Genomic DNA, 26,756 nt, shown 5'->3' on the forward strand with positions numbered 1-26,756 from the left:
AGGTTAGTGCCCCAGTCCGGGAGGATTCTGCATGCCTTGGAGCGGCTGGGCCCATGGGCCATGGCTGCTGGGCCTGCGCCTCCGGAGCCTGTGCTCTGGGACGGGAAAAAAAAGTTAAACTACAAAGTGTGTAAATTCTATTCACTCCTCTAGGATTATAAAATTGAAAAGCTTTACAGCTGAATATAAAAATTTATAGTGCTTGGGCCTATACTATTTAACAACTTATAAATGAACTTAAAATTTTAAAAATCATATTTAAATTACCAAAGTAACTGAAAAATAAGTCAAATCCTGATTCATGTTTAATAAACAGGGTATGTATATTTCCTATGTTCAATAGTATATGTACGATCACACACATTTATTTATATAGACTTGTTTATATGAACATATAGTTATGCACTTATATTTATTTGCAGTGAAACATGTCTCAACTCTGTTGGACTTTGTTGAAAATCAAAGAAGAAATCCGTATTGATGAATGAAGTCCAGGTGGGCCATTTTTTTCGGAGCATATAATAAAGCACACTAATGATTTTTAAAATTGGCTGCACATGTGTGGCTGGACAATTTCTTACCAAGGTAAATAAACATGATTAACTCTGGCAGTTATTCAGAAGGCACACAGAAACATTCTGAATGCATTTTATCATTTAAACTTATAACTGCTTTCCTGAAGCAGAGCGTATTTTAATCATAACTTTAAAATATATACATATATATTTAGACTGGCAAATATAATGCTCTTTTTAGTCTTCTATATTCTTAATAACCATTTCTAAATGTTTCTGAAAATTACTGAAGTTTTAATTTTAATAATTCCAAAGATATAAAATTATGTCTTAACTCTTTATCTTCACACTAGTTACACGCATGAAAGGGCATGGTATTTCTGACTCTTAATTTTGGAGTTGAAGTATGATGGTCTGGGTGTGAGAAAGAAAAGAATCTACATGATGTAGAGTTGATCAGCTTGGATGTTGGTTTACAACCAGAAATGCATTGATTTTACCTTTTTTTGAATATACAGAATAATAAAAAAATTAAATTATAACAGAAAGAGGAAACTGAAGGCAGCTTAAGTATACCTATATATTTAAAAGATAGTATCACTGAAGTACTATATGAGAAACACTAGGGCACATACCACAAAACACATTTCAGTGAATTTTTATAATACACCAGAAATGGCCTGGGATCATGGGCTGTGTGGCCTTGGGAAAACACTTAATTTCTCTGTGTATCTCTCCCCTAGGTTAAATAATATATAGAGTCTTACCCAGCTCTAAAATGTATAACATTTCTCCTATATTAAAACAGAATCAGGAAAAGCAACTTATCAGAGATTTTAATATTTTTCAAGGTACCCAACCCTAGAGAATGACAAAAAACAAGCACTAGGTCCAGGCTTTCATTGTATATAGACCTGGAAACCTGAAATGCTGAGGTTTCTGAAAACAAAATGTGCATTCTGAGTGCAAACTTGTATCTACTCTTTAGGGATACAGCAAAATAATTGCAAGCACTAAAAAGAAAAGAAGCAGCAAAGCTAAAAACAGTGTACATTCTCTAACCTATTTCTGAATAAAGAACCAATTGCTATATTTAAATCAATGAGAACTATGGCTAAAAGCAAAGCATAGTTGAGGATCTCGAACTCTTTTTGGTAACAGACATGCGGACACATAGGCAAATGTGACTGATATTCACTATTAAAGAAGAAGATAACAGTAACTTCATTGAATTTGCCAGTAAGCAAACTCCAACTTGGTGCGTACAAAAATTAGCTTTTTTTCTTTTAGTATCAAAAGCTTTAACAGGGCCTAAAGTCACGGTCAATGTTTGCAATGTTAAGCTGAGAGTCTTATGTCTCCAACCGTCTTCCTTTCGCATGTCTAAGTTCATGTACTAACCAGGGAAGTGTGCTGTTTTAATGGCTCACCCAGAGTGCTGGGCTGCTGGCAAAGACAAGAGGAGGACTGGGGACAGAGAGGGTATTAAGCTGCCATGCCGAGTCTATTTTAAGTCAGGCTGGGTGAGAGAGAGGTGGAGGAGGGAGTGGCCTGAGTAGGCAAGCTCACCTGTTATTACTATTATTATAATGATATGCTTGTCTACTTACAAGACTGCTATGAACTCTTTGGGGTAGGAATAGCTTGTTATTCTTTTTCATATCTTAGTGCTTGGCACCCAGTAGACACTGTATATTTATGAAAGGAATGAATAAAAGACCCCCAACTCCTTCGGGGTTTCTTTCTCCCACTGCTTTCGTGTGTTAGGAGAACTAATTAGGTTACGAAGTCCCTTATTTAAAGCTTCAATTGCTCCCTTGAGTTTCCTTCCTTAGAGTCATTCACACCTTCAGATGGATGACTTTGATCTAATTATCTGCAGGAGTGCCTGAACTTCAGGGTTCACTGAGGGGGTCTCAGATTTGGGGGGGAGGGCCATGAAAGGGAGTCCTCCATGGGGTTGGGTACTTTGTACTGTTGAGAGCAGCATCAGGGGGTTGCTAGACCAAGGAAAGTGCGTGAGGGGCTCAAGAGCAGGTTACACAGGACAGAGTGGTTACCATTACAGAGAATCTACTTTCCAAGCCAGTCTAGAGGGATCTGATGGGACAGGCCACCAAATGCTTTTGTAAACATTTAGCATTTGTACACACATGGCAGCTTGGGGAAGGTGGTATTTGGAGGTCAAGCCTGGAAGCTGCACATCCTATAGCTTCTCTAGAGTTACTAACCTGTACTGTATGGTCCAGGTTAGCTGTGCTTCATGTGTTAAAACCCAATTCCTGTTTCTCCTCAGTGGGAGGAGGACAAGAGAGAAGGAAAATGAAGAGAACAGAAAGGAGACCACATCCTATGACCCCTCCATTCCCCTAGTTCTCTGTATCATCAGTGTGGACTAGTAGAGCTGTCATGGAATTGCCCACTTCACAGGACACGTAGAATATGTTTCCCTGTTCTTCCCCACCTCCCTCCCATGCCAAATGATCAATCAACTCACACCCTCTCTTCCAAGCTTGGAACACAAGCTTAGCACTCACAGGTCAACTCTGGGGCCTGGAAAATTACCTACCCGCCTTCTTCTGAATATTTATGCCCAAATGCCAAGATGTCGGATGCCCGTCCACTCCCATCACAGACAACAACTGGCACGGGAGGGGTATCTCGAAGGTATTCCAAGACAATTGAGATCACATTGGGTCCTCCTTCCACAATGAGTGCCACCACTGGAACGCCTTGACCGATTCCTGCATTAAAAAAGGAAAAGAAAAGGAAAAAAAGAGAAAAGAACACAAAGCCAGCAAACCAAAGAAACAAAAAGAGAAACAAAAAGCACAAACTAAAATTACTGAGCATGGGGCAGGGTAACAACATATGAAGGGCTAACATACGGAGCGAAAATGTACAGAAAACCCTTTAGCAGAATTTTCCCACTAGAGAGTCCATTCGACTCTGCCCTCTTCCCGCAACTCCCAGGGCGCCGGGGTTTTAAAGAGCTGATGACTATACCTCACAGGGGAGGTGTAGAGTGAGGAGGGTGGGAAAGGAATTGGTTAGTAGAAGAAGTGCTGGGCCAGCAGCCAAAAGACTGGAAGCTAAATGTGATCTTAAGCAAGTCTCACATGGATCCAAGGGTCAGTTTCCTACATGAAAAATGGGAAGTTAAAAAAATGCCACCTCCCTGAAGTCATCACAGTGCTAAGAAAATGCCTAAATGGTTCTTATTATTAAAGACTACCAAAATCAGCTGGGGGCATATTTTAACTTGTTGAATCAACCAGTGGCAAAATTAGGGGTCTATCTATTTCTGACCATAGGTGATAAGCTTGATTATGGATTCTTAACACTAGAATAGTTATAATAAATTACTCAGGAGATATGGCATCTGCCCTCTGCCATTATTGTGTCCTTCACTACTGAGGAAAGTGCCAGGCACACGATGGGCAAACATTTTCTGAATTCAGTTGAATTAAGGGATTTCAGCTATTTATGCTGAGCCATAGACATTGCTGTTTTCAAGTAAGAACTGCCCTAACATCAACACTTATATATGTTCAACCTAACAGAGTAAAGAGAAGTATTAAAAACAAATGTCCATGAGAGACATGATGAGAAAGAAATTAAATTAGTTTTCAAGTGACATCTCAAGTATCATGGTTCATTGAATAAGTTTTTTTGCTCAATTTGGTACCACATTGTATTTTCGCACTCTATCCTCTCAGAATAGTTAGGAAATTGGGCAGTGCCATAAAAATGAAAGGGTTTTATAAGGTACACAAAGCAGTTATCTTAAAAAATAGAGTCAAGATTTTGTACCACTTCTGTAAATATGAACTGAAAAAAGCCCTTAATCACCTCACTTCTTCCTTCCTCTTCCCCCTTCTGTTATGGTTTTATCTTTTATCTAGAAACAGCTTCCCTATGAGAAATAACAGTTTGGTGTTTGATTTCTTGCTCCATTAGTACGAGATTTTATTAGACTTGTGTGACCTGTTTTACTTCTAAAGTATAAGTACATCAGTCTCCTAGGGCCTTATCTCTTATAAGTCAGTGTTTTTCATGGTTTGATTTTCATCTGTAAAGAATGGTCCAAAATGCCAGTTACACAAAAAAAGAGTGCTGTTTTAAATCTACACTTAAAAAATGTAAGAAAATAACAATTGTTGATTAAGGCAAGAAGCCAAGATTTTTTTTTGTTCCCCAGAAGGAACTGGGAGAGAGGGATGACCTGTAGCCCCATCAGAGTTTTCTGTGAATGGGGAGTTTTTGAGAATTATTCCTTCAAATCCAAGGAGAGGGAAGTAAAAGGTCATGCTATTCTCCTTTGACCCAGAAGCTCTAATGACTCAGACAAAAGGCCACTTTAAAGCTCTGTTGGGGTGTCTATGAAGGAGACACTTTCCCACTGCTATTGTTTATGAGGATTAAGTAAGTTCCTGTTGAAAGGCACGTTAAAGATTAAGGGCTAACTTGAAATGTTAATACAGCACACTTCTTTTGGAGGAGAATTTTCTGACATAAAAAATACCCACCCCTATATGGATTTATGTTCTAATGTGCCTTGGAAAAGAGACTCTTTTCCAAGGCACATTGAAAGTTATTTTATAAAGTATTTTATGTTTCAAGTTTAAACATAAACTTAAATGTTTAAAGTGATTTTATAAGGTATTTCCAAAATACTATGCTTTTTAGTTTTTCCCTTTGCTTTTCTTTAGCACATGCTCTCATATTGTTTCATGTCAAGGAACAATATGCTATACCTATTGTTTTATACCAAAGGATATCATTTAGACTATTTCTAGGATCTTCTAAGAGAGGCCTTGGCCAAATTCTGATTCTTGAGCACTGATTCTATCAGTGGATCTTTACTCCTACTCACAGACCAACTGTGACCCACTCGTGAAGGAAGAAGTCATAGAATGGATCTTCTAGAATGTTCCAGTGATCCAGAGTCTACCAGACAATAGGCAAGATGGCTGGAAAACTCTCCTCTCTTTGAGAGGAAACACAGGTGCAAAGGATCAATTTTCATAGGAAGATTTGAGAGCAATAAGCTGTCAGTTATATTTATCAATAAATCAAATTGTTATAACCTCTAGAAATACAGAAGCATTTAGATGGTCAGATTTCCTATATCTGAAATGAAGCTGTAATTAACTGAAATGATGAAAAGAACTACATTAATTCAGATATATATTCCAGAGCTAAAAATTGGATGGAGTAAAGTATCAAAATATCATCTATTTTTTCATAAACTGAATATATCCAATATATCTATGCCTCTAAATTCTCTCCCATTTCCTTTAGTGATAATATATGGAAATTTGTTCCACAGACAATGAAAAACCCTTATAGCCTAAAACAAAAGCATTTTTTATTTTCTTAGTTATAGGTGGTAGAGAATCAGGCCGTGCCTAAAAATATGCTTTGTGTAAATTAAACATGCCAATATATGGATATATGGTAACATTAAGCCTTTTTGTCAACACACACACACACACACACACACACATCACACGTATTACCTTTTTTCTGAGAAAAGAAAATGATATCAAATAATTAGTAATGACCTAAAGCAATGGTTCTTAGCCTATTTTTTGGAGACAAGAATCTTTGAAAACTTTTGTGAATCTGATGAAAGCTAATGATCCTTTTCCCAGAAAAATAAATGCTCATAAGGACAATCACAAAAATGTTTCTATGCATTTCAAAAGTTCATGGATTCCTGAAGCCTATTCATAAAAATCTTGCTAATGGACCCTTACAAAGCCCCACCCTAAATTAAGAACATTGATACACAGGTGGCCCTCTGTATCTGTGGGTTCCACATCCACAAATTCAACCAGCTGTGAAGTGAAAATATTTGAAAAACATTCCATAAAGATCCAGAAAGCAAAACTTGAATTTGCCGGGCGCTGGCAACTATTTACATAGTATTTATGTTGTATTAAGTATTATAAGTAATCTAGAGAAGATTTAAAGTGTACAGGAGGATGTGTGTAGGCTACAATGCAAATACTGCACCATTTTATAGAAGGGACTTGAGCATCCACAATTTTGGTATCTGTGGGGGTGGGGCTGGAATCAATCCCCCAAGGATACTGAGGGACCACTATATATGCAAAGAGCATCAGTTTGTGTTCTTTTATGAAGCCCACTGAGGCCTCTGAGACAGGTTCTAGAATGGGTTTTCAAACAAAACTCTATGTCCAGGGAAACTATATCACATTATTACTACCCGGTTACAGTGACTGGCCAAAGTTTCCAAGGTGAAGCACTGTCTATAGGTTATTTCTCCTCCCATCCTTCATTCCTTTCTCTCTTCCTTGTTTTTCTTTATCTCTTCTGTTCACATTTTCTTTTCTAAATTACATTTTAGACGTAGGATATTAAAAAAAATCTCTAGAGAAAACCACAAATTTACAAATCTGTAGCATATGACATCATTAGTAAAGAAAAAGCATTTTAAAAAACAAGAATGGTATATTCTTTATTAGTGAAATAAACATTTTGGGAATTCACTGCAGATCCAGCTGGATTCATAAGGACCACTACCATTTTCTTTATGCCCACAAAAAAATTTAACATAAATTCCTTTGAAGAGCCTCACAAGTGTAAGCCTTGCTCAGCTGAAACTACTGACCATTCACAAAAAGTAGTTTAGATTTATAGTTTTAAAAAAATATGACTTCTATTATCACCAAAACGTTCTCATTTTATCTAGGCCCCTCAGAGATCTTTTTGGTCAATACTTGTTCTTTTGGTTTTGGGGAAAGTAGGCTAATTCCTTAGTTGATTGCAATAATTTTTCATTTTCTACTATAACCAAAAACTTCTTAGAGATTTCCATTAGAATTTAATTTTAGAGCAACGCAGAGTTGCTTCCTCAGGAAGAGGCAAGATGTTTGCCACACTTTTCAGTTTTTGTAATTTTGGAACTGGAAGCATTATAGCCTACAAAAATGTGAGCTTGAGTAACGGACTTAGCAACTACATTCTAGAGGATTCCAAGTTGACCTCGGGCTTTCAAATTATAAATTGAACCCCAGTTAATGGTTGTTTGCAGAAGATAACCTCTTAGACGTTTGTCCCATTTTGTTATGACCACTATGCAGTTAAGCCTGGGCTTCCAATAATTCAAATATTGTCAAAATTGGCGTAAACAAAAGATTGGGTTGGGTGGTGTAAAGAAGGAGGTGGCAGGGAGAGAAGAATGTCTTAAAATTCTGAAAGACCTTTTTCTTCTCTCTCTTTCTGCCAACATGAGACTATAATCTACGATCAGTTCAGCCGCTTGTAAAAATATTTGGTGTATTGCAGTGAAATGCTTGGATAAATAGATTTTTTTTTTTTTTTGCAGTACGTGGGTCTCTCACTGTTGTGGCCTCTCCCGCTGCAGAGCACAGGCTTCAGACGCGCAGGCTCAGCGGCCATGGCTCACGGGCCTAGCCGCTCCGCAGCATGTGGGATCTTCCCGGACCGGGGCACGAACCCGTGTCCCCTGCAACGGCAGGCGGACTCTCAACCACTGCGCCACCAGGGAAGCCCCGGATAAATAGAATTTTGATCAAACCAAATTAATCCTTTGGTTTACTGTCAACATCATTATATATGATCTAAAATGCCAGTGGGCCTAAGGAATAATTTTTTTGCTGTTGGAAAACGGTTTATATTTACATGGAGATGGAGCACAGAAGATTTGATATTCAGCTAAATCTTAATGACCAAAGCCAAAGATCATGTGATTATTACAGTACAGGTCATTTAGAAAGGAGGCTTCAAACATTACGTGAGCGATGACTTCTTGAAGATCTTGATCACTTTGAGAATGAGTCTGTCAGTGATGGGTAGGTATTTCTGTTTACCAGCTAAAGCTGTTTAGCAATGACATGAACACAGTTAACACACTGGCCTTGCCAGTTCTGGGATTATGTGATTCTTGATGATTTAGAAGTTTGTTTGCAGAATGCATATGCTTTCAAAGTGTGCATACAGTGAGAATTTGTCAATATATTTTATGTTGCAAAATTTTAAATTTATATTATTAAAATGCGTATATTATTAAAAAGCACTGGGCTTCCTTGGTGGCGCAGTGGTTGAGAGTCCGCCTGCCGTTGCAGGGGACACGGGTTTGTGCCTCGGTCCGGGAGGATCCCACATGCCGCGGAGCGGCTGGGCCCGTGAGCCACGGCCGCTGAGCCTGCACATCCGAAGCCTGTGCTCCGCAACGGGAGAGGCCACAGCAGTGAGAGGCCTGCGTACCGCAAAAAAAAAAAAAAAAAAAGCACTGAACATGTCCCCTTTATCCCGTTTCTCATTTGAATAGTCTGGTCTTTGATTCAATGGTTGACTCGACCAATAGATATACTGGTCACCATCTCCTGTATTTGGACTAGAATGGGGCCATAAAAACTCACTAACCCCTTAAGATCTTATATTTTACAAAAAGAACTTTATACAGACCTGGGGGGCATTAACAATTACTGTAGTGATGGGAGAAGAAGCAGTCAAGCTATTTGCCTCATTTTAATGGACACCCGTTTACTCTCTACTTGAGAAATAGTGGCTGAAGTTTGCATAATACCACGGCTTTTCACAAATAGTTTGAGAATTAGGTTCTTGCTCCCCTTAATGAATCTCTTCTATGGTCTGCAAATTGTGGGATGGAATTATGAAAATTAAATAAAGCTGGTAATCAGCTGTGTTTAACTGACAACACTCGATACTATTCTTATTTATTAAGTTTAAGGCGCTTCTTATAATTAGGAAGATTCCCAGAACATGAATATTCAGGTACAACTGTAGAATATTACTGTATAGAAAGACAATATTTTAATATGCTTTATTTTGGCAAAAAGAAATGTGATTGGAAATCTTTGAGCTACTAAGGAACAGAGTGAGCCCAAGAAAATATCAAGGAATGACATAAGAAAAAAAAATGCATCTCATTTTAACTAGAATGTCTCTTCAGTCTTCAATGGAAGCAGATGTTTTAGATATTGCCTTCATGTTTTAGAGATAGAATACATTATCTATTCAAGACAACAGAACTATTACTGGAATGTGCCTGATCCCACTTGGAAATGGGTAATAAACCCATTCATTTTAGCAAATCCTGATGATGTATTCAATTGGTAAATGCCAACCCCAGTTCAAACCAATTATGTATATCCTTACTACATTTTTTTTGCCACTATAATTCTGCCCCTAAATGGATTAGAAAAGCATTTGGAAACATAAAATACTGCACAAATTATTAAGCAGTCAAAAGGAAACCACATGCAACAAGATGCTTCACTTTTAGACACTTTTGGCTCTCTAGTGGGGAAGAAATTCCTTGAAAAAGGACAGGGGTCTTTCCCTGAGGCATAAATTTCCAACCCATTGGAGGACTAGGCAGGGGTAAAGATAATGCAAATTGCTTAAATGTCTTTTCCTATCATCACCAATCCCTATGGCAACTCCCTTGTCGATATTGAACTTAACAGACCCCATCCATACACAATCTTTCCATATTTAAAGCTAGTGCCAATATTCCAGAATAAACATACATGTATATTTTATCTTGGCAGTTAAAATCTCAGTAAATTTGGCTGAAGATATGAGGTTGTCAAGACGTTGAAGATATAGAGCTTGAATTCATGGAAACACCTCTCTGAGACAATGATAAAAGACCGAAAACAGATGGTACATAGCATTTCTTACCCTGGGGACTAAGAATGTTAAATTTACTGAATTAATATGGCCAATCCCCTTTTTTTCTGTTTGTTTCCAATGCATTTTTTTCTGTTGTTGAACCAATCTATTTTTTGCATTATCAATGCTGCAGGTATTTTCTTAGGAATTCAGTACCAGCCCCCACCAGAGGACTATAATTTTGGACACTGCCTTCTTGCTTTGCTTTCCCATGTAGCGATTGAAGGCCAAAGGCCAGAACTGGGGGAGTGGATGAGTGGATTGAATGTAAAAATCTTGAAAGCCAACCAAAGAGGTCACTGTGGCACGTGTACTGGCAACTCCCATCATGTCCTCTCTATCCATACTCGCCTATCAGAGAACTGAACTGTCCACAGCACAGAAGGGCAGGCTTACTTGGCATCTTTCAAAGCTGATTGGAATGGAGGTAGATTCCAGACCTGCAGTGGGCCAGATTTGCCTTCCTGCACTTTGAATGGAGACCTTGAACCTCAGGTGAGTAACTGGGAGGGACTGGGAGGGCATGAGTATTTGGGGAGTAAAGCCTCTATTAGTGGTGGCTCTGATGGGACCATGTCAGGGTGAATAAACAAGCAAAGAAGTCTGTGTGCAGGAAGAAAAGAAGGGAACTGAGTGCATCACAGAGGAGAGATCACGTGGCCTGAGTGAGAGGGAGGGAAAGAGTGTGTGTGTTTGGGGGTGAGAGACAGAGAGAGAGAGCGAGAGTGGGAGAGAGAGAGGGATTTATTGCCTGGATTATTAGCGACTTTTCAGTTCAAGATACAGTCACTTGGCTGTAGTTCGTACAGAGTCCCCTATAGATCAAAGGTAGAAAAGTTTTTTCTGTAAGGGGCTATATAGTAAATATTTTAGGCTTTGTAGGACAATGGGCAAAAAAGAGGACATCATGCAGGTACTTATATAACAAGAGAGAAAACAAATTATACAGAATGTTTATGGACATATTGCAAAACACAATTGAATACATTTTTTTTTTGTACTACAGGTCTACTAACGAGAGAAATGGAATTTTCAGATGGAGGCTGAAATTTGAATTTGATGTAGTTTTCATATGTTACAAAACTATTCTTTTATTTTCAAACATTTAAAAATGAAAAAAACATTCTTAGCCCATGAGCCATATGAAAACAGGGTGGGCCATAGTTTGCAAACCTTCCTCTAAACACATTTCTCTTTATCAAAAATACTCCTTTATATATTTTGAGTGAGTTTCTCTTTATTGCCACCAAACATTCCCCTCCCCAGCCTCACCTCTGCTGACTCCAAGGAAGTCTTCACCTGTCCTTAACAACATAGAAAGTCCTCAGATGCTCTTTTCTCACCCTGAGGACCCTCGCAGGGAGACAGTAGTTGAGGGCTCTTTGTAAGAGAAAAATGGAGGATAGCAGAGATTTTTTTTTTTTTTGAGGTAGGGCTTTTCTTCTTTTAAATTTATTTTATTTGTTTTATTTTTGGCTGCACTGGGTCTTTGTTGTTGTGCGTGGGCTTTTCTCTAGTTGAGGTGAGCAGGAGCTACTCTTCGTTGCAGTGCACGGGCTTCTCATTGTGGTGGCTTCACTTGTTGTGGAGCACGGGCTCTAGGCGTGCAGGCTCAGTAGTTGTGGGACACGGGCTCTAGAGCGCAGGCTCAGTAGTTGTGGTGCATGGGCTTAGTTGCTCCACAGCATGTGGGATCTTCTGGGACCAGGAGTCGAACCCGTGTCCCCTGCATTGGCAGGCGGATTCTTAACCACTGCACCACCAGAGAAGCCCTGAGGTAGGGCTTTAAGAGGCAATATTCAGTTCTAAACTGGGTGTAAGCCTACCATCTACACAGTGTCAGGCAGGCCTTGATTTTGGAGCTTAACTGATGCTCACGTGGGAAACCTGGTTACCAGTCATGGTGAGTTGCTCTGCTTCTCTCAAAGAGAAGAGGACTCACTCATGTGGTCGATCAAGGAACTTCACTCAGACAGCAGAAGGGATTCAGATGGTCTTCAGAGAGCTCTAAGCCCAAGAGCAGAGAGAGCAATCGTCCTCCGTGAATACCCTTGGCTCCTGGAGAGTGGCACCCTCTTCCATAAGCCAGCCAGCCTGGGACATTTGCTTGCTCCCCCTCTGGCAATGTGGGCCCCAAGACTGGGGTTTTGCCTTGATTTCAGTGGACTTTTCTGGAAGCACTTCTTCATGCAACACCACGACCATCTCTGCCCTATACTCTGGAAGCCTGGACCTGTCTCACTCAGATGATGACTCTTTTCTTTAGATCATGGGCTGCCTGGCTGGAACTGGGCTGAACCTGTCCTGTCCTGATCTCTGACTCTGATTCCCAGTTCCATGACTGCCTCTACCTTCATTTGTCTGCTGCTTCCTGTTGACCCCTACTTTCTAACTCAGCATGGGTCACTCTAGTCTATTGTACCTCCTTGCTACTGTAAACTCTGACAGCATGTCTAGACATTGTACTACTAACATGGTAGCTGGAACTATGCACATCCTAGAAAGGCATAAATACATCTTGATATGACTTGATAAACAAACAATATATTTTAGAATTCTACACAGTGTCTAATACACAGGGTTGGCACACAATTCATAGCACTGTTTTGAGTAATGAGTTATTTGTCAAGTACTTAGAACAGAGTCTGGCACTTACTGAGAACTATATGGTTAAACAAATATAAAGATTCTTATATATATTTATTACGTTTGTAAAAGGTTTCTATTTTAACTGTATAAATGATTCATGACGACAAATGCATTTTATGGATTTAAACCAAAAGTATGCTCTGACAAATAAATAATTTGATACACACTTTTCCAAAGTTTGAATATTCTCTCATGCAGACCAGTAATATGCTTAGGAAGGCAAATTCCTTTATCTCCTATCCAAAACACTAAAACTTTCTGCTTTGGGGTAGGTGATCTTTTTGTCACTCCCCAGATGTCTTCTACCGAGGGGCCTCTCCTCAGTGCTTCAATCAGCTTAAGTCTTTTGAATTCTGTGGGTTGGACAAAGATGTAAATGCCAAATAACAAAACTCATAAGTTGACTCCAAGTATATTACATGCTAGTAAACAAACTTAGCTTTTGACTTAATCAATGGAAAACAGTTATCCCCTCATGGCCAGACAGCTCTGATTAAAATGTTCTGCTATTAACGTCCATATGTTTCTAGGACATCCAAGCAACAATCCACGTAAATCGTTTCAAAAGAAAGGGAACGGCCAATGGCATGGGCTGTAAGGCAAGTATTACTCTCAGAAAAGGAAAGAGCCAGCGTTTTTTTCTTTGGGGCCATTGTTTGCAGGCTGAATGTTTTAATATAATTGATTTAAGTCTACAAGAAAACTCGCCCAAACAAAGCTACAGTCTTCTTAGTTTCTGCTCTGTTCAAAACCCACATCAAAAGGCATCCTTGCCTTCTCAAATGTAAGGTAATCAAAGTGATTCTAACTCATTTTACTTTATAATTCCTTGCCACACTCCCCTATAAATGTGCCAGGATCTAGGTCCACAGCTCGTACAAGATCCTTTGGCTTCTTGGCAGAATTAGTAAGCAGCAGAGCAGCCAGGGGAATTATGATTTGGAAAGACCTAGCCCACAGTGCAGGGCACAGCTGGGTAGGAGAGGTAAATGGTAAGAGAGAGGGAAATGTTGCTGGTAATGGCAAAATTGTATATTAATTTGTCCTTCCAAAATAACTAAAAAAAAAAATCTCTGCGTCATTTGAAGGAGACTGCAATTACTTCTCCCTGCACCAAATGTGGAAAATTCTATTCCCTCTTTAAGGCATGTTCTTTTTGACTTACTCTTTCTGGAGAACTTATATGCATCCTGCAGTTCCCAGGCTCAAAGTCTTCCTTAGGCCCCTCCCTTTCACCCCCACCAGGCAGAATTAACTATTCTCACTTCTGTGTTCTTATAGCATTTACTTTTCTTAAAAGCCCATGCCAATGAATATACTTTATAAATTTGTCAATCAACTACTATGATATCAAGGAAAAAATTCTCATAGTACCTTACATATCTCTTGAAGTTTTCTCTCATTAATTTACATGTTTGGACATCTCTTTTCTCTGTAGGTAGGTTTATCTTTGTATCCCCAGCATATCACAGAGTGTTCTACATGTAGTTCACTAAAATCTGGGGTACAGAAGGAAGGCAAGATACTGAATCACCTCAAGTATATCCTGATTGCTCATAGGTTATATGACAATGTAATTATTTCTATAGAAATTTTCAAATGTTTTATGACATAAGCAATTTTCCCTTAATCAACTGACCTGAGATCCAGGGCACTTAGATCTGATTTAAATTCTCCTGAAATCAGGAATGATGCCAAATGCCCAGTTTCTGTGCTCACTGGTTTTCCTGTGGACTACTGAGATTGCTTCCTAACTGATTTCTCTGCCTCTACAACAATCATCACATAACTGCTAGTTATCATCTGTAAATACAGTCTTCTCTGTAACAATATTTAGTGGGTTCCCATTGCTTATAGATAACAGCCCAAGTAATTTTGCATGACAGACAAGGCTCCCCATGTTCTGGACCCAACCTTTATTCACAGGCTCATCCCTCTCTCCAGAACTTTCTGTTCATTCTGATTCTAGTCTCATCCAGACTATCTTCCTTATCCTCCATCTAGGACTATTTTTAAATTTCCCTTTAGCCATCCTAATTTTCAGAGAGGAGTATCTTTCCCTACTCTTGGTTTCATGAGGAGGAATTTTTCCTAAGCAGATCCTTGGGTTTTCTATGCTTTTACTCCTTGGTAGATTTGAGAATAACAACTGGATTTGCCCACTCAGTCTCGCTCTTCTTTCTCTTGGCATCTTCCTGCCTGCAGGAAGCCTGACATCTCCCAAATCCTCCAGGGCCCTGTCCCTGCGGGTGTATGTGGTGGGATGGGGAATGAAGGCTTACTGTGGAATTCTGCCTAATTCTGGGGAGTCAATAATCCCACTTGGTCAACAGTCTAAAAGCCATGTCTGCTAACTTGTCCCCCAACTAAAAATGATATTCTGAGTTCCATCAACTACTTCTTTTATTTCTCAAAGTGTTTAGAACTTGGATGAGGAAAAGAGGTGCTATTTATTGTAGCCCCTCAGAAACCCTAACTCAATCTGCAAAGTCCAGTTCAAATGTTACTAATTCCTGAGGCCCTTCCTAACTCCCTCAGGCAGTATTAATTATTCATTCCTTTGTAGTCCCATTATTTATTTATTTTTCTACATATCCTTTGGCAGTTTTTAAATTCTGCCTTGCTTTAATGAAAGTTTCATCCACTACATTGTAAACTCTTTGGGACAGAAACACCCACACCCTTCTTAGACAACATTCTGGTTTCCATAGTGCCTCATACTTAGAAGGTAGTTCAAATAAATGCTTGTGAAGTAAAATTAGAAGGTACAATGCCTAGGGTCTATACCTTGGGACTAGCATAGCTGAAATGACATGAATAGATGTTATAAGGGGACTAAGTATCATACCTCAATACTACGGATGCAAACTGCTGAAAGTGGAGATGACAGCCATTTAAGTGGTCCCTGGTATCCTTTTACAGGCCTTCACTACTGGCCTTAGTGGTGGTCAGAGACCAAGAAAAGAACACGTTGAGTGACCTGGGTGGATGCTCACACATTGCCTTGTCCATCTGGATTAAGTCTGCAAGAGTCCAGATTCTTAGGAACTTGAATAGCCAATTACAGTTCAGCTGTCTTGTACTTTTAAATTGAAGCCTTATTATTTCTCAGAATTTGACCCAGCTGCAGTGACAACGTGTCCTGGACACTGGGGAGAAAGACGCGAACAAAGGTTTACACTCTTCCCCTTGCTGGAAGGATGTCCGTGAAAGCTATTATTTCCTCCAGTTGAAATAAATAGGGAACTATATGACTGAAGTAGAAACCTAATTCTGTTCTGAGGTGATGGATACGTTTTAGCAGCTAACTTGCTGTAGGCCAGGAGTGACCTTCATTCATCACAAAGGTTATTAAAGTTATTAAAATAACTGACTGCCATTATCATGTATGAGACAAAGGAAGGGTACTGATTATTTGGGAGCTGGTATTTGGGAGCCAATTTCTGACCAGCAGTTGGGAAAAGCGATACATTTTTATTTGATTATCTGGCATCTTTTCCAAAAGATAATGTGTCCAATCTGATCAAATTTTCACTGTTACTAAATCCTCAGTGAGAAATATGGTGACAATGTCATGGGAAACCTTCTTTCCTCTGGTGTCAAGTTTCCATGTGGAGGGCTCCATTAATGTGACACATCTAGCCCCTTGTCCTTCTCTTGTCTCTCTATATAGAATTGAGTAACCTGGTTGGTGGTGACTAATGTCCATGTTTCTTGATTGGATAGGACGAGTCTACTAAAAGTCTCTCAGTGAGGAGGATTTAGCATCCTTTTTCATTTTCCTCTGTGGACCAGTGCCAGTCAGTAATATTAGTAAAACTGTTTCTTTAGACCCAAATTTCTCCTCTGGTTGGCTGTCTGAGGGCTGAGGTAAGCAGGCAAACCCATTTGGCCCTCACAATAAGTCATTATGTTCAACTACTTCATCATTAATAAAAGTGATATTTTGATCTCCATCTGCCTAACTCCAGTGTTCAACTCTTGGTCAATTTGAATCTTGTCCTGTCAAGAGTGAGTTATAATTTACTCGACTTCCTCAAGCTCCAACACCATGAATTACAGTGCAGTCACTTCTGTTTCTGGCATTCATTTTGCAGCAGCATCTAACAAACTTGAACCTCTGGTTCAAGTTTGTGAACGTGATCTTATTTTTTAGACGCAAATATGGCCTCTTCTGAAAGACAGTTTTTTCTTAATGTCTTTACATCTCCTTAAAAGGAAACAACAATTGCCACAGATTTAAAAAAAGCTTATTAAAAATGGAACCCAAACAAGGGGGCTTATGAATTTCTGGGTTGCAGTGAATGATTTCATGTAGTGAAATCCAATCGGCCAACTGACTGAAGACAGTTTCTTATTCCTGTAGGGGAAGTAGCGGCTACGAAGCACCCACCAGGTGCTGGGCACTCAGCCAGGCGAGTTGTATATGCTCACTTAATCTGCTCACCAACCCTATGATAGAGATATTATCATCCCCATTTTACAGTTAAGTAAATTGAGGCACTGAGAGTAAATCACATGTCTGAACAGGGTTTCAGAGACCTATTAGGAAATTCAGAGTCTGCACTCTGCACTCCACTGGCTTGTCTCTCACTAGGGTGACCAGGTGATTTATCATACAAAAACCAGGACATTCTTGCAAGTGAAGAGGTCATCATTAATAATTACTCTGGGATGACAAGGATCAATATAAACCAGAATTATTTAGTTTTGGACAAACCTGTACATATGATCACTCTAGGGTCTCAAACTCGTTTCTAGCAGATTTTTAAAAATAGATGCCAATTCTGGATATTTAGAAAGGGGCCTGAGTTTGTTCACTGTTCCTTTGTTCACCTATTCATGGCTTAAAAAGGCTAAGACTCACTTGTTGCCCCTCTCTGATTCTTGAGATCCAGTTTCTAGCTCCATCTAAATAAATCACAGCTGTTTGTTATCAGAGATATTTCTTCTTCTAGCCACACAGAGGCATGAAGCTCCAGGGAAGGATTAGATCATTAAGCAAAGGAAAATAGCAACAACAATACAACAGTACCTGCATAAATCCTGTAGGGGGAAAAGATCAATTTAAAGTTTTTCTCATGTTCTAGCATATCCTTGATGGAGTTGGATATAAATGCCTTCTACTTTTCTCTCTTATAAATAAATGTCTCATTACATTCTATCACTTAAGCACACTGGAGTGTCATGATGAAGAATCAGAGACAGTCAAGGCCCAGGGGCATGGGGGTGGTTAACCTCATTACCCTGCTCTGTTGAGTTGGTGTGAAACAGCCACTTGAGTTATTCCTACTGCTGCCACCAAGAGTCATTTGACATCAATACTCAGTGGTAATACTATCATTCTCGTAAATGGGTTATCCTAATGTTACACGGAAGAGCGTGGCACTCTAAGGACTGCTCTTAAAATCCTGATTCTAACGTGCAAAGAACTAGTTTGTGCATTGAAAATTATCACAAGAAGAGGTGTGTGGAAATGCCCATTTCCAGTTCTCAGCTCTTCTTACCAGTGTGTGCTCTAGTGGGATGGCTCTCAAGCCTAGCATCCTCCAGAATCACCTGGAGGATCAGCTAAAATACACACTGCTGGGCCCCCACCCTCAGAGCTTCTGATCAGTAGGTCTAGAATGGGACTTGAGAATGTGCATTTCTAACAAGTTCCCGGATGATGCTATTGTTGCTGGTCCACGGACCACACTCCGAGAACCAACCCTAGCATAAAGCTGTAGGGAGTGGAGACTTTGCACCTGTGAAAAGAAGTGAAATCTAAGATGTGCCCCCTGGAATAAATTAAGATGAAAGCCCATGGAGTAGGACTGAAATGTCCCTGTTATACTTCTCATAGTCTATTGAAGTCTGACTAGGAGTCAGCAAACATTTTCTGTAAGAGGCCAGACAGTAAATATCTTCAGCTTTGCAGGCTAGATGATCTCTGCTGCAAGTTCTCAACTCTGCCACTGTAGCATGAAAGCAGCCAGAGACGGTGCATGAAAGATGGAGCGTGGACACGGCTATATTCCAATAAAGCTTTATTTACAAAGACAAATAATGCACTGGATTTGGCCCACAGGCCATAATTTGCCAACCTTTGAGTCTTAACTAACGTGATAAATATGATTCATATATTGCAACATCTGTTAGTATGTTGAGCCCAAGTATGCCTATGATCAATGAGAAACCAACCAAGCTGGAAACCTGTGTCAGCCAAGCACTGACACCTGTTTTAGCTGCATGTGATTGGTTGACTATTGCCCGCACCGGAAGATATGCACTCTTCTTGCAATTCAACACCTACAACCGTTTAAAAACCAATGGCTCACCACTTCATCCTAATTCAACAGGGGTTTCACTGCACTGCTGGAAATTATGTATACTTAATTTACTCTCTACTTGGTACTTTGCCTAAAAGTCAATAATATCTTCCTGTGTAGCGGGATCATTGATTATCAGTTAATTCATATTTCATTTTAAATTTGTTTTTTCTTCTCCTTATTTCCAAAAGGCCCACTGGGCTGTCTTTTCTCACAGGAGGTTTACGCTGGTGGCCTGAAGATAAGCTCTCATGATGGTTTTTGTTAAAGAACTAAGCTCGCTGATGCCCTGAAGAGGAGGAGGAGAAAGACAAGTGTATTTGATGGGGAGAGGTTGAAGCGGATGAGATGGGGAGGAAATTATCCAACTCCTGGGACAGGCAGAAAAGACTCTCAACATCCCTGATGGTCAGTTCCCGGGTCTCTCCTTACTTGTCCTGTCAACAGCATTTGACACAGTTGGCCACTCCTTCCTCTTGGAAATATGTTCTTTGCTTGGCTTCCGGAGAGCACTCTCCTCTGGTTTCCCTCTCACTTCACTAGCTGCTCCTTCTTTATCTCCTTTGCTGGTCTCTCCTCTGATAGAAGGACTGTCTCGAAGCTCAGTTCTTGGTTCTCTCCTGTCCTGTCCTCTCCTCATACACTACCTTGGTGATCTCATCCACTCACATGGTTTCATATACTGTCGACACACAGACAACTTCCATGTTTATAATTCGAGGCCAAATATCTCCACCGAACTTCAGTCTCACATAACCGTGCCCCTCTCGACGTCTCCACGCGTGCTCTGAGGCCTCTCAAATCTGACATGTCCAAAGCTAAGCTCCTGACATTGTCCCATCCCTGCCATCCCCATCCCCACAGTCTTCTCCAGACTGGAAAATGGAAACTCCATTCTTCTACTGATCAGCCTCCAAAATCTGGAACCATACCCCATATCCAATTTGATGGTAAATCTTGCCTGGTCTACCTTCATATCATAGTTCAAATTTGACTACTTCTCACCTCCTCAACTGCTACCACCCCTAGTCTAGTTACCATCAGCTTTTGCCTGGATTAGTGCCATTTTCTCTTGACTGGCATCTCTGTTTTCATTCCTGCTCCCAATCTGGACGACTCTCAACTCAGCAGGCACAGCGAGTCTATTGAAACATACAAGACCACTCATTCCTTTGCTCAGAACTCCACAAGCTCCCACCTCCCACAGAGTGAATGTGAAAGTCAGAGGCCTTACAGTCCTGCCTGGCCCTGGCCCTTGTTTCCTCTCTGGCCTCCTCCGCACTCCTCTCCTACTCTTCCGTCCACGTGGTCACACAGGCCTCCTGATGCTCCTCAAACATGCTGCCCACATTCCCACCTCAGCGCCTTTTTAATGTTGTTTCCTCTGCTGGAAATGGTCTCCTCCAAAACATCACACAACTTGCTCCCTCATTTCCTCCAAGTCTTTACTCAGATGTCCCCTCTTCAGGGAGTCCTCCCCCTACTCTACTGAAAATTGCAGCCCCTTCCCTGCACTTGCCTTTCTGCCTTCTTTGCTTTTTCTCTCTCACCAGCACTTATCACTATGCAATACACTATGTATTTTACTTGTTTGTTCTCTGTCTCTTTCCACTCAAATGTAAGCTCCTTAAGGGTGGGATTAGCACAGGCATCTGGTCTGAGGGGGCTGCTGTGAAGTGCCTTTGGGGTGCTGAGTCGGGGCTGTGGAGCCCTGGCCACGGGGATGCCAGCTGCAGTAGATACTGCTGGCTTTACTCGGCCAGGCAGCACCAGAGCTTTCCACCCTGGAGGGACCAAGCAGGCTTGGGCAGTTGTTTTTATCAGTGGTCACCTTGGCTGAGGGAGGTTAAAAGGCTCTTATTCAGTTTTCCAGGTACACCATAAGCGTGAGAGAGGCGGGTAGGGAGAGAGGACAGTGGGGTGGGGAGAGAAGAGAGGAGAGGAAAGAGGGAGAGAGGTGGGAGGAGAGGAGAGGAAGGGGGGGGAGAGAGAAAGAGAGAGAGAGGAAGAGAGGGGGGAGGGAGGGAGCGAAGGAGGGAGGAGGGGAGGGGAGAGAAGGGGAGAGGACAAGGGGAGAGGAGAGAGGAATATGGGGAGAGAGGAGAGGAAGAGGGAGAGGAGAAGAATGACAGAGAGAGGGAGGGAGAGGGGGAGGAAGGGAGAAAGAAAGAGAGAGAGAGAGAGAGAGGGAGAGGGAGTGGGTGGGAGAGACCTAATAGATAAAGATTGAATTTACCAAAACTAGATGGAAAGGGGGCTTGGAATTGGATTTATTTGAATTAAGGAAAATTGTTACTATGTGACATTTCCTACATACCTAAGTTTATGAACAATAATTCATACTCATAACAACGGTTCTTATTACTTGAATAATGGAAATAAATAAATCAATGGAATAAAACAAACCCTGCTCCACTCAAACCAAGAAAACAGGACAGAAAAATGGAAATACAGGGTGTAATGAACTTTCCACTTCTCCCCAAACTCCACCATGATTTCATAATAAATTCTGACGTGAATCAGAGTCAATATGCACTTCCTGTGTTCTCCCTTTGGGTGGACGAAATGCTGCTAATGAGGAAAGGTTCAGCTCAGATCTTTCTGATGACCAGGAAAGCTGACTCTTCAATCCTCAGCCCTTTGTTTTAGCAAAGGTGCACCTGTTTTTCCACCCTGCCTCATTCTACCAGGAATTGCCCACAGAACCCCATGTGGACCCAGAGACGTCAAGGCTCATTAGCCAACAAGAACTGTTGATTCCTCTGCCTGGGATTTAGGACTTGAGTGTTTGCCTGCAGGGTTGCAGGCATGTGGGACTCTGTGAGGCTTGTGAAATCTGGCCTCCTTGCAGAACAGGGACAGCCTGTTCAGTAAGGGTAAGGGTGCTTGTTGCTTCAGTGATGGATGCCAAAAAAAAAAAAAAAAAAAAAAAGCTGCATGCTTATTTGGCCAGTATTAGGGCATAACATCTCTATTTTTCTCCTATTTCTCAGGGCTTAATGATCTTAAGCTGAGGGTTCAAGTTAAAAGATTTTTATTCTGTTAAAACTTATGACAACTTTATTACTGACATTTTGGGAGCACTACTTCTAGTCATTTTCCTAGCCTATATGAAATATAGGCTTACTTCCACTAGTTTAAATGGCTTGAAATGATCCAAACAGTATTTTCAAAGGATGGGCAAATTATTTTAAATCCTGGGAAGGGGCTTTGAAGGGCCCTATGACAATTGCCCTGGCCTGACACATCTCCAGTGAATTAAAATCTCAGCCTGCTTTTTTAAAAGACCCCTAGAGAATGAGATACCTTATCGTCTCCAAATATATCCTACTGTAAAATTGTTGATTATGGCAGAAAAGTACTCAGTCAGCACAAGTTTTCCCATCTATTTTATGTTTGTCTAACTTTCTAAAGTTAGCTATGCATTTCTACTGAATGGCTGATTCTAATGTAGACTGAAAAGCAGCCATGGGCACTTACACTTTAGATAAGTGCAGAAAAATCAATACTTATTTCTTTTTCTGTGTAAATGGAAATAATGAAGCCATGATGGCATTGGCTGCTACAAAAATGTATATCCTAGACTCTCTAAATCCACAAGATAGAAATGATTTGATAACAAGCACAAGTCAACAGAAATGCAGTCAAATTTCCAGAATAAACGTTTTTATGCCCATGACAGTTGGAAGTATGCATGATGGTCTTTGCCTGTACATGTTCCTATTTATTTATCCTCCCTGAATCTATGTATTATTGTTTTATTATGTGTCCTTTCTATATAACTTTTAGTTTCTAAACTCTTCTATTACATTTTTATATCAGGCTGGAAACGAGAGTTAAAAATAAGGCCAGAAAACCAAATATTGATGTTTACAATAAAAATTTATTGAGCACCTACCTACCTGCATGTGCCAGGCATTGTGCTAGATTTTCAGGATGACAAAAGTGAGTATGCCTCAGGCTCTGCTCACATGGAGCTCACAATCTACAGGTGATGAGGGAGAAGGTGCAGGCAGACAACCGCTCTACCAAAGAGGCAATGCTACAACACAGGTTTATACAGAGTGCTGTGGGAACGGGGGTTATGTGGTGAATAACTGAGCCTAAGAGGATCGTGTGTGTGTGTGTGTGTGTGTGTGTATGGTTTCTGGTAGTATTTCAGAAAAAAGAAGATTTTCAAGCTGAGACTTAAGAGTGTAGGTTTTTGCCAATAAGTAGAGTTGGGAGAGGTTGGAATTTCAGCAAATGTCAAAATGGGACAAAAACACATCGAACAGGGCATGTCCTTTAAGAGAAACTGCAAGTAGCTTGGAATGGGTGGGACATAAGGTCCACAGGCATTAGGAAGGACAGTAAAGCTAGATAAACAACAAATGAGAAGATATGGAAGGTCTTCCAGTTAGTGAAACAAGGAAGAGACTGAGTCCCACCAAGAAAGTTGCCATCAGAAGGACCTATTAGTTCTGACCAGCAACTGAGACCAAAATGCCAGTCAAACATTTGCAACCCAAATCTTTCTAATCTGAAAGGAGATCTCAGCATTCTTCCCTACGTGTAAAAGAACCTAAGTCTTATCAGAATGGTGGACAGTTACCTGTTTCAGACTCATTTGCTTACAGGAACTGTCCCAGTCCCTGAACAGAGAGTTCCAATGTGGAATGGGGTTCCTTCCTAAAAAAGAGAGAGCTCCTAGCTTGAATTGGAAAATAAGTCAGATAAACAAGACAGGCAAATACCAAGAAACAGGTTTCATTAAATTTGTTCTACTCCTTCAACATTATTCTTTTGACTCCGTTATCTTCTTGATTGACAAGGTGACTTTTCATTAACAAGCGTGGCAAACAGTTCAGTGTCACAGCCAACTTCTGTCACGCCACTTTATAAAATGAAGAGAGGGCAGATGTTTAAACTGTAACTGTCTTCTTCACACAACCTATCCTTTGAAGGGAAAATTCTTTAAAAGGCAGAAAAACTTCAAACAACACATTCAGTTGAGAGCATCTGGAAAATGGCAAGTTATCACAGTCCAAAGTTAACGATCATGAATTTGATATTTGTATTTTGGATGGTCTTCTACTTGATTGGTTGATTCTACCAGTAGTAAAAAGTCTGAATGATTAGGCTGAACATGTTACAGCATCCAAGGAAGACAATGAGATGTTCCTGATATACATGTAACCTGCCCAGAGGAAGTTTAACATCCTTTTCAGGTCACTTGATTTGAATCCAGGGCTGTCAGTCTCTGAGAATATAAATTCACTGTTTCTTACTTCCAGGGCTCCTGGATGAAGCTCTGCTATGACCTTTAACTTACAGAGTTGTTATTTATCTCATGGAACAGTTATGAGCTCAATGATGGAAAACTTCATGTCATGGTTACCCCAATGCATTGGATGATGGTGCAATGATCAAAAAGATGCCAGTGATGACAATTGAACGTCCCTTTGCCTTCCCAGCCTCCTTCATATATTCTCAGGCATAGGATGACAAAGGGAAGTCCACGAGTCACATGAAGAAAGACTGTAGCCATGGGCACACGATCAGGAGCTCCTCTGTTTGTCTTCACCCCTACCGCCCATGCCACCACCCTGTCCTACTTCCTCCTCTTGTTCCTGTGAATTCCTCTACCATCTTGCCACTAACCACTGTCCTCCACCCAAAGTTCTGCTGAAGATTATTCCCAGCTGAACCAATACTCAACCCGTGTCTGACACAGAGTTTGTGTTCAAATAGTTGTTGAATGAAATAATGACCCCCAAACCCTCCAAGGTAACAAAATTTTAGCGGAGTGTCTTTTTGAATGAAATAATGCTTCCTTATGTGGGGTGAAAAGAGCAAGGGTTTTGGAATCTTATCAGCCTAGGTTTGTACCTGTCTGTACCACTAACTGGATATAAAACAAGGGCTTAACTACTCTGAGATGCCATTTCATCTACTATAAAGAAGGAAGATAATAATTCCTACTTTGAAGGGTTTTTGTGACTATTCAAAGAGACAGTATATATGAAAATGCTAGCACAGTGCCTGGAATATACTTGGACCTCAATAAACGCTCATTTCTCTCTTCTCTGTCTTATGTGGCATTATTAAGATGATAAATAATAGGGAGTAATTAATCTCTGGTGTGGTTGGATGTCTTAGAAGAGATAAACAGCAGTCACAGGGAGGGATAGGGTTAGGAATTTGTAAAGGAAATGATTATTTCTATGGTTAATTTTCTTGGTTGGGGTTTAAGAGGAAATTCATGTTATCCATTAATTATACTTACCAATTGGGTCTAATTGGCAACTACCCCAAAATGAATAAAACAAGCGGGAATCAAGAGAGAAAAACGGCAGGCATCCTGTCAAAAAATAAAATCTTTGAAATTTCTACAACCCAATGGTTGGATTCACATTTTATTAAAGCAGACCAATCTCCCAATTTATAAATTTACACATGTGATGGCAACCCAACTGCATATTCAGACCTATGCAAAGCATCAAACAGCACTCTGTACCAACTATGCCTTGTCTCAGGGCTCCCTCAGATAAACGGGTCCTTAAAATCAACATTCCCTTTGCTGGAGGACATAGCCTTCATTATTCTGTTTCAGCCTAGATAACTGTTGTAGTGGTTAAGGGGTTAAATGAGTTAATCCATGTTAAGTGCTTGTAACAATGCTTGGCACTTAGTAAATCCTCAAGAAATGTTTGTTTTTGTTATACTAATTATAACAATAATTATGCCTTCCAAGGCTGAATAAATACTGGATTCCTCCCTCCCTCCCTTTAAAAACATTTTTTTTTCTGATTTCTAGAGATACATGTCTTATTCTCAGGTAATTAGCTACTTCTGACCTAAAAGAAGTACTTTTTCAGAGGCTAATGTACTTTTCTTTTTAAAAGGGAATTGAAACCAATGCCAATGTGTCACTCAACATAGCTCATGTTATTTACTGAAGAGATCCCCACATTTCCCTCTCTTCTCTCATGGGCCAAGAAAATGACTAATTAGATAGATAGATAGAACCATATATATATCTATATCTATCTGTCACATATTATCTCTATCATATACCTCTTTCTATCTATCTGTCTATCTATCTATCTATCTATCTATCTACCTACCTACCTACCTTTCTATCTATCTTCCAAAAAAAAGGCGTCAAAGACATTTCATTATAACAGGTTTCCTACCAATTCTGGCTATTCTATCCCAAACTGGGAGAGAAATTTAATGGTAAATAATGTCTCTGGAGTTGTTAACTTACTAACAAGCTAGTTTTAGGCTAGATGACTCAGGCAGGATCTCATTTCAAATCTAGGCCTCAGGAGAATCTGCCTCTGCCCCTTTTTGCTCCTTCCCTAAAATAGCATTTACAGAGGGGCCCAGATCCTTGAGTTAGGTCTTCTAGCCCTAGTGTCCTAGAATCAAGCCAGACTTCTAGAGCAGCCACAGCTTGGGGTGGTAGTTGTTGGTTGTTGGTTGGGCAGGGGATAGCTGGTTGGTGAGAGGCATAGTAGTGTCTCACCCCATTTTTCATAAAACATCACTTGGTAATTTCCTCAGTGCCCATAACTTGGCAGGGCTGCCTCTTCATAAGAAT

The 26,756-nt window shown here is 40.3% G+C and overlaps 1 protein-coding gene across 1 annotated transcript in view; it reads right to left on the reverse strand.

The window, feature by feature from the left end:
• Positions 1-26,756, reverse strand: part of TRPM3 (transient receptor potential cation channel subfamily M member 3) — a 248,298-nt gene that overhangs the window by 187,064 nt on the left and 34,478 nt on the right. The window contains exons 5-6 of the mRNA XM_089912633.1: positions 25,437-25,511; positions 3,085-3,259 (exon numbers count right to left, since the gene is read on the reverse strand). Of these exons, the coding sequence (XP_089768759.1) occupies positions 3,085-3,259; positions 25,437-25,511 (250 nt within the window). The remainder of the gene's footprint in view (positions 1-3,084; positions 3,260-25,436; positions 25,512-26,756) is intronic.

Source organism: Delphinapterus leucas, chromosome 6 (assembly GCF_059928025.1).
Source record: "Delphinapterus leucas isolate spDelLeu-1000000601 "Yukka" chromosome 6, BTC_Dleu_Yukka2, whole genome shotgun sequence".
Taxonomy (NCBI): Eukaryota; Metazoa; Chordata; class Mammalia; order Artiodactyla; family Monodontidae; genus Delphinapterus; species Delphinapterus leucas.